The 8,935-nt window shown below is 40.3% G+C and overlaps 1 protein-coding gene across 15 annotated transcripts in view; it reads right to left on the bottom strand.

Moving 5' to 3' along the window:
• Window positions 1-553: 553 nt before the first annotated feature.
• Window positions 554-8,935, bottom strand: part of gpat2 (glycerol-3-phosphate acyltransferase 2, mitochondrial) — a 176,625-nt gene continuing 168,243 nt past the window's right edge. For all 15 annotated transcript variants that reach the window (XM_086314873.1, XM_086314872.1, XM_086314884.1 and 12 more), the window contains 4 exons: window positions 5,279-5,399; window positions 3,930-3,998; window positions 3,500-3,555; window positions 554-1,106 (listed from right to left, as the gene is read on the bottom strand). In XM_086314873.1, the coding sequence (XP_086170999.1) occupies window positions 990-1,106; window positions 3,500-3,555; window positions 3,930-3,998; window positions 5,279-5,399 (363 nt within the window). In that variant the 3' untranslated portion in view covers window positions 554-989. The remainder of the gene's footprint in view (window positions 1,107-3,499; window positions 3,556-3,929; window positions 3,999-5,278; window positions 5,400-8,935) is intronic.

The following is an 8,935-nucleotide window of genomic DNA, read 5'->3' as shown; positions in this document are numbered from 1 at the left end:
ACAACTATTTAGGACTCAGTATCCTCAGCTCAACACTAGAGGGCAGTAGATTCTCACGGCCGATGGCAGCTCAACCACTGCGGCTGTGGTCTGTGCTCGCTGAAGGAGTAAAAACAGCTGCACTGGCATGTGACTGTACAAACAGTCAGCTGTGAACGCCAAAATACAGAGGCCTCCAAGTCCCCATTAAAGCAAGCCATCGATTTGTCTCTGCATCTTAATGTCAAAAGGTCTACGTGAGACATACAGACTCTCCAGAGGTCTGACTCAGCACTGAATGATCTATGTCCAGAAGGAGAGCAGCTCAGAACCATGGCTGTGTGCAAGAGACTAACTAATAACTAATAAACTACTTTAAAGGGCTGTAAATGGCCTGCATTTGTATAGCGCTTTACTCAGTCCCTAAGGACCCCAAAGCGCTTTACACTACATTCAGTCATTCACCCATTCACACACACATTCACACACTGGCAATGGCAAGCTACATTGTAGCCACAGGTGCCCTGGGGCGCACTGACAGAGGCGAGCTGTAGTTGGTTTCGTTTGTACACAGTGAACTTTTTGCGCTTTTGTTCAAGTCATGATGACACAGGAACTTTTATTTGAGTATAAAGAACCAAACAAACATTTTCTCACGGAACAGACAAAACTTGATGCATCCTTCGTTACAACATAAACATGCGTGGATGCGCAAACTGTACCAACGAGCGTCATCCTACAGCGAGTCCTCACAACTGATTACAGGGACTTAATAATCCTCCTCTCCTGCGGCTTTATGCAAATGCTATTACTAAAGATAAACTTAAAATCAATGTCTCATCACTGAAAAATCAAAATGCAATTAACCCAAAGACACCAGCGTCCTGGCTCAGCATGCATCTGTTTTAACTGAACACGGGCTCCCTTGATACAAACAGAGGATGAGGTCAGACTCTGCAAGAAAACAAAGCCGCGTTGAAGCCTTGAGTCATGCTGCTCAGTTAAATGTATTAATTGTAGAGGTACTGAGAGATGAAGCGGTGCAGTTTCTGCCTGTTTTCTGACAACTGGAACAAAGGACTAACAGCCAGGAAGACGCCTCCCTTCTGCCACTCCTCCAAGAGGACCTGAATTGAAAATAACGAGCAGAAACACAGATACGTTAGTAGCATCGCAACCACAGTGCTTATTATTTAGTAACCTTTATTTGAACAAAGTGAGTGCGCAGCTTTTTTTCTTATCTTCATCAAAGCGCTTCCTGCACAAGGCTGAATAAAAAACAGTGAGGTAATAAGACGGATAAAAACAAAAAGCTCCCAAAGCAACAACGCTTCAAAAATGAAAGAGAAAAACAAAGCTACAGATTTCACATAAACAACATCACCTAATTCACTTAGCAAGGTCTGAAATAATGAGGCCAAATGAAAGAGGCAAACTTAAGATTGTGTTGTCCTTCCTTTTTCTTTTAAAGTTTCCTAAAAACTAGAAGCACATTTCCTGTTTGCTTCAACTTGGAGATCTTAGAATTCCCCCTGCCTTACCATCGGAGGCTTAAGATGAAGAAAAGGTCCATTTCTGACTGATAACCTCAATAATAAACTTAATAATTGCCTCTTGAGATGTTTGCAGATAAATGGGTCAATGATGCTCTATTTTTAAAAAGACCGCGATTCCCAACCCGCAGACTGAAAGAGAAGACTGATGGGAGCAGACACTTTGCCTGCCGAGTTGAAAGGCTGGTGTAGTGGTAGAGTAGGGATAAAAATGTTGCTTCTTTGCTCTTTCTTCTGAAAATCATACCTCCTACAACAAAAGGTAAAAGTAAGTAACATTCATTTATACGGTGCTTTTTACTCCTTTACATGAATAAAACCAACACTAAACAAAAGCTACACAATAAATCATTCTGGAAAATCCTGCGTTTCTGTTCAGATTTCGGAGTTTAAGTTGGTGCCCTTCTTTCTCTTCAATATTTCCTGCTGCTGTTTGCAGAATCACAGCAGATGGAGATAAGAGAGGCTCATATTCATCTGCAAGACAAACCATTTGCTGTGTTCCAACTTTCATTTTATGAAAAGAAAAAAAAAACAAAAAAAACATCCGCAGACTTGAAAGCTGCAGCAGCATGATAATCTATCACAATATACATGAGGCCTTTATCCAGTCTCATCAAAGTTTCTGTTTAATCCAGAGTTCACTGTGCCCTGGTGGAGTGCTTTCATATCAGGTCATCTCACACCCAACGGGAAGAAAGAGAAATGTGCCACAGAGGATTCCTCAAAAAAACAAGTTTTGTTGCTTCATACACTCCAGCAAAATATGCAGCATAATATCCTTCAGTGAGATCAAAACAATGCTTCATTGTTAAAATAAGTCCTATTCCGCGTATAACTCCTGCACTCCACAACATGTGGCTTTTTCAAGGTTACGTTCTTATTACTGAAAGGAGTCTAGTAGTTTTAAATTCTTCCGGGTAGAAAAACCTGTAATCACAAATCACTTTTTATAAGGGGGTCATATATTTAGCGTGTAAAGTCTCAAGGAACTGCAGCTGTGAAATGAATGCAGTAAAAATTATGGTATTTGAAGTTTCGAGATGGAAGGATTAGAGTGATGCATCATTGATCCCAACCAACCAACATTTAGAGGAGCCTTTTCCACATAGAAGCTGAACCGCAGCACATCTACAGAGATCGAAAGATGTTTTAATCTTTAGTCCAAACTTAGAATGGGAGAAAATGTAAAAACAGAAATAGACTGTGATAGCAGCATTACAGGTTCATTTAAAAACAGTGAGGTTATAATGAGACACTATTATTGATTGTTCTATCGATCATTTTACTTCCAACTGTGAATTAGAGAGTTTATTAGAGCCTTATAAATATGGGACTGTAAACACTGATCTCATGTGTAAATGCTGCTTTAAAACTTCTCAGTGCAACCCTACCAAAAATGGCACCGGCACAGGGACCTCTGGGGTGGGAAAGGTTAAAGACCTGAATGTCAAATGTAAACCACTTTGTCACAGTTAAGAGACCTCAACCTGTCTGCGCTACTTTTTTCCATTTCCTAATTTTAAATAACTCATTTCTTTGGCTCAGTGAATTCTCTTTATGAACTGACATTTCTGCCTCCTACATGATTGGATTTGGTTGGTTCCAGCCAGGCAGAGAGGCTTCCTATTGCATCAAACATCAGGTTTCTGTTCACAGCCACTGAAAAATGCCACCAGTTTGATTGATTAATAGTGATTTGGAGATCACTTCAACTTTTTTAGAGTTGGATTGCACCTCAACTTTGAGTCCTGAGTGGAGCTATAATTCCTGGCACACAGGCAGATTTGGACGGACGGACGGACGGACGGACGGACGGACGGACGGACGGACGGACGGACGGACGGACGGACGGACGGACGGACGGACGGACGGACGGACAGACAGACAGACAGACAGACAGACAGACAGACAGACAGACAGACAGACAGACAGACACACACACACACACACAGGCTGTCACTCACCCCCAGGTCTATTAGTGTTCTGACTGCAGTGTGCGCCGCCTCCTCTGAGCAGCTCTCTGTGAGATACAGCAAAAAGACGCACATGAAACAAAAGAACAGACAGATATCCAATATAGAAAAAGCAGGTTGGGATAGGAGAACAAAGCCATACCAGTGGGACTGTATTTTTTTTCAGAGTGTAACATTGTAGGGTCATTTGGGTATTTTCTGGTTATCTTTTATGGTGTTTTTTTTTTTAAACAAGGAGGATAGCATGTGATGGGAGTGAAAGGAGCTGTTTTTCTTCTCTGGTCTACGTACCTTTGTTACAACACACACTGAATCAGTTTTTTTAAAAAAGGCAAGGTGACAAGCTTTTAAAGTTTTGACACAAAAATGGAAGATCTTTGTGAGTTTTTTTTTTTCCAGAGGGATGTCAGGTTGAACTCACCATAGTGCTGTTTCTTCTTATTTGCTGTGTCACAAAGATGTGAGTGTATTTGAGCCACGAACTCAGCTTCTGCAGCAGGAAAGACATGAAAATGGAGGCAATTATTCAAGCGAAACAAAGCGAGAACAATCTGCTAAGATAAAGCCATCTTATTATAAAAGCTACTAGATAAAAGCTCTTTGATTCGTCCTGTAAAAGCAAAAACCATATCTGATTTTAATTTTGCTTGTATCCCCTTCAAGGTCCTCTCCTTGGTCACCTCTGCATTGAGTTTGTGGGAAAGGAAGATGTCACTAGAAGCTAAATCTGGCGAATGGGGGCGGGGAGTGTAAGTGGCTATAGTGTTGTGTGGCCAAAAGCACACCCTGCAGCTCGGGTCATTGGTGCTTAATGCTCACTCTCAGATGTTACAGGGTGATATAGTAGAACTCTGCACTCACAATATGAACATGGGGGATAAATTAATAAGGTACATCACTGTTAACGTGGAAAAAAAAAGAACAATGTGCGTGCTTCACATTCTGTTTTTGACCTGATGGTCTTTCTTGGGCCTGGAAAAATCCAACTCCTCCAATAAAGACTGCTGTTTGGTCTTTGGGTTGTGGCTGGAGAACCAGCTCTGATCACTGGTGATTATCTTCAACACAGAAGGGAGTTCAATTTATGGCAAAAGTTGATATTTGTGCTCTGGTTTTAGGTTTCTGGAACATTTTTAAATGTACATGGGAAAATGGTCAGAATGGCATTTCTAGTTGAAGCAGTGAGTGCTTCACTGTGAGAAAACACTGCAGTGCAGAGGTTCCCACATATTAAAACAGCACTTTGTTTTCATTGATTAATTTTTGCTCTTTTGGGAGTCCACTTGATGTGGATTCGACAGTCAAAGGTTTTGTTTAGGCAACACGGCATTTCTACACCACTAATCAAGAGAAATGAAAAACTGTTGAGATAAATGACCATTTAAAATAAAAAAAATACTTAATGCATAATTAGTTTGAAATGCTTTGATTGCATATTAACAATTAAGGGTTTTTATAATTTTAGTGACTATTTGTAGCTGACCTGCAGTACCTTCATGGCCACTAGGGGGCTGCAGACCACACCTTGGAAATTGCTGTTGCAGGTGAGTTTAAATCAGTATAGTTTTGGTTTTCAAAACATGAAAAATGTCACCAGCATTCACTGCATGCATCGATACTAGAGTAGGCCTGACTGAAAAGTCACTCTAATACCAGATCACGAGATTGCCAAATTACTCGTAACCACAAAAGGAATTTATGACCTATCTAATGTTTACCACCCCACATTGAACACAGGTGACCAGCTTCCCTTAAACAGTGTCCACATACCAGCCAGAGGCATCTCAAAGAGATCCAGCCCCATAGTGGTCCAGCATAGCGCCCTGAGATGTCCAGCTAACATTCTGCAGAGGAAGAACAGCATCTCTGGACAGTGACTTGGCTGTCGTATCTAGAAGAAGTTGACACAGGCCACGAAGGACACATAAGAGTAAATCAGAATGAGGCAGTGAAGAGTTGAAAGATTATTTTCTACTACAATACCACATACTTAAACTCACTGTCAGGAGGACGATGCACAGCTCTGGGATGTGATATTACTCAAAATAAACTGTTGACTCGCTGAGGCTTGAATATTTGAAGGCAACATATTTTTATGAGAGTGCTGCTGATGTACTGTTTGTAGAAGAAAATCGCAGTGGATAATAAATACATCCAAGACTATTAACGGTACGACAGAAGGAGCCCAATTACTTCTGCCAAGTAAGCCGTGTGATTGGTTTGGTTTGTTGGTCCGTTTTTAGCAGGATTACTCAAAAAGTTTTGGACAGATCTGCATGAAAACTTCACAAAAGTGGGGCTTGGCCCAACTTAGAAATGATTAACATTTGGAGTCGATACCAATATGGATCTGAATTCAAGGATTTTTTGGAAGGATTCGCTGCTATTGTGAGACGGGAGTAAATTGGACATTTTGTGTCACATTCTAACAAATGCACAATTTTAATATCACAGTTAAATCTGAGAAATCTCTTAATGTTTTTATGAAGATACAAAAAAAAAGAATCCAGATACACAACTCATGAATGGTGCAGAGGTAATATTAAGCCTCAAGTGGCCTTTTTTAAGTGCATTACATTTAAGCGAAAGACCAGCAAAGAAAACAAACACTAATGAAAGAGTAAAGCCTTCTCAATGACTTCAAACAACAGACTAATCTGCAGTGCCTACTAAAAGTTTAGAAGTACTCTGCTTCCTGGTCAAATAGCTGTTAGAAATAAATGATTGCCCCACTAATCATAAACCAGATGGGATGCTGTGTCACTGCAGGATGTTGTATAGATCTCTTCAATTGTGGATAAATCTGTAACAGTATTACCAACAATCTCCATGCTTCACGGCAGGAACGACATCCTTTCACCTTCTCGGAGTCGCAGTGGGCTGAACCAAAAATCTAAACCCCAAAACTTCGACTAAGATCAAAGCCCAGAAACCCATTCTTTGTGTTTCTTTGTAGGGATGGATATTGATAACAGTTTGTTTGATACAAATCCCTTAATCCCTCCTGATCTGTGTACAAAGAAGAACAAAAAATTAAGACTATACAGATTTTTCCCCCCAGCTTTAGAATCACGTATTTCACCTGTGGAAAAGCTCAACTCCTGTGAATTTGACATCATGGTTTTGCAACTACCAGAGGAAAAAATGGATTGGACAATGTAAAGACCAGTCTTGATTCCCATCCCTTTTTCCTGGCCTAAGCAGTTCTTTTCTTCTTATCGGTTTCCCTCAGGGGAGGTTTCTTTGCAACAATTCGACCATGAAGGCCTGATTCACAGCCTCCCTTGAACAGTCGATATTGAGATGTGTCTGCTGTTTGAACTCTGGGAAGCACTGATGTGGGCTCTAATCTGAACTGCCGTTAATTGTTCATCTCTGAGTCTCTAAGAAGTTATCCTCTGCGGCAAAGGGAAGTCTCGGCCTTCCTCTCCTGAAGCAGACAACACGATAGCCATTTTTGTTTGATAGATTTTACGACTACACTTTCTAAACTGACTGACCTTGGTGTCTGAAAGTAAAGATAGAGTGTCTTTTCTGTTTACTTAGTGGAGTGGTCCTTGCCATAACATGAATTACTGCAGTAGCTCAAGGTCACTTCCGGCATATGAACACTATTGCAGTCCAGAATAACTGAATCTGAAGTTGGTTATAATTTTATTAACAGTGTTTAAAATTGTTAAACCAAACCTTTAGAAAACTAAGATTCAGCAAGTCAGATTCCTGAACAGCAGACTAAGAAAAGCATTTCTTTAAGGACTTGGATTTAACCACAGCAGTCGTGATGAAATATGACAGCTGCCCAAAAAACTGGAACCAAACTGTTCTCTAAAATATCCATAAATGCTTTAAAATTTGATCTTTCATTGCCTGACATTAAGGTCCTTGGCTGTGTACTCAAACTTTGGATAAACTGTGTAATTACTCTATAAAATGCTCTTCATTTGTCTCAGAAACTGGAAATAAATTTTGCTATAAAGACTGCGTTAATGAGTACATCAGATAATGAGAGGGGCCATGAAGCTGGTGGTTCATTAAACTACTTGATAAAGTGTGTGGGGACATTATAATCATGTGGAGTTCAGCTGCTCCTGTAAAATGTTCCATTTTCTTTGGACATTACACAACTGCACCAAACAGCTTGCAGCTCATATTTGGTTGATTCTGCTCTCCTCATCTAAACTTTAGGTTTTGTGGAAAGAGAATGGAGGTTTCTGCCACAACTTTCAAAGTGCACGGAGAAGAACAAGGGTCCTAAGAGGTCTAAGATAATTCAGGGTGACACCCTGATGAAGGCCACAGACCAAAATGTCTGATCAAGTAATAAAATTGTTCCTTATACCTTAAATGTTGCTGGGGCTTACATTAGTATATCAAAGTCTGAGCCAATCCTCATTTCTTTATATTTTGCTAGGAATATGTTAAGGTGCAGTGATTTATTGAAACGTGGAAACGAACACGTAAATACAGTATGTAAGGCATAGTTTATGCCTTGAAAGTCAATATTTGATATGTTTATTCTTCAACACAGTCTGAACTCTTGGACAAGCTTCCTCGTCTTTTCTTAAGAACTTTTCAGGATTAGTTCTCCAGACTTCTTGAAGGAGATTCAAAGCTTTTCTTTGGACACTGGCTGCATTTTGGTCCGTTCTCCGTCAAGATGATCTCACACTGCTTCAATAATGTTGAGGTCTGGGGTCTGGGGAGACAACTCCATGACTGATAGTGTTCCACTGTGGGGGGGGGTTTCTTATCAGTTATGCTTTTACTGCACTGGAAGTGTTTTTATGATCAACATTATGCTGAAAAATGATGCTGTTTCCAGTCAGATGCTTTCTGATGGTACCTGGTATGCATTTTGACAAGATTCCCAATACCACTTGCTGAAATAGAGTCTTAAACCATGACAGACCACCGTGTTTTACAGATGGCTGTAGACATTTTGAACAAAAATGTCAAATGTGGATTCATCACTCCATCAAGAACTATTGTCACAGATTTTTAGTCAAGTTCTTGTATAATTTGGCACACCTCAGCCTCTTCTCCTGGTTTGCCTTCCCTAAGAATGGCTTCTTGACAGCAACCCTACCACCATTTCAGAGGAGTGGATGGATGAGTCGGAGGGCTGGATGCATTTCTCAGGTTCTGTGTCAGGTCGATTTTTTCTCTCTAAAGGAGATGACTTTCAGATACTGTTCATATGTTGTTGATAATTTTTAGGTCTTTTTTTTCTTCTGTCCTCTACCTATCCAGTTAAGGACACACTGCACCCAAGATACACCAAGTTTTCAGCTAACAACTCTGTTTATGCCTTTCAAACTGTGTAGATCCATAGATTCGACTAAAAAAAATAAGAATAAATGTTTCGGGACAGGCTGCTAGAAATAAAGCACCTAAAATAAAATTGTTTCTTCACTAAGATGTCTGCTA

The sequence above is a fragment of the Aulonocara sp. 'chitande type north' Nkhata Bay genome, linkage group LG12 (genome assembly GCF_057382095.1).
Source record: "Aulonocara sp. 'chitande type north' Nkhata Bay isolate Kocher_YH1m ecotype deep benthic linkage group LG12, A_spYH_male_GT1.1, whole genome shotgun sequence".
NCBI lineage: Eukaryota > Metazoa > Chordata > Actinopteri > Cichliformes > Cichlidae > Aulonocara > Aulonocara sp. 'chitande type north' Nkhata Bay.
The sequence above is the reverse complement of the archived record's forward strand: the minus strand, read 5'-3'. Positions and strand labels throughout refer to the sequence as shown.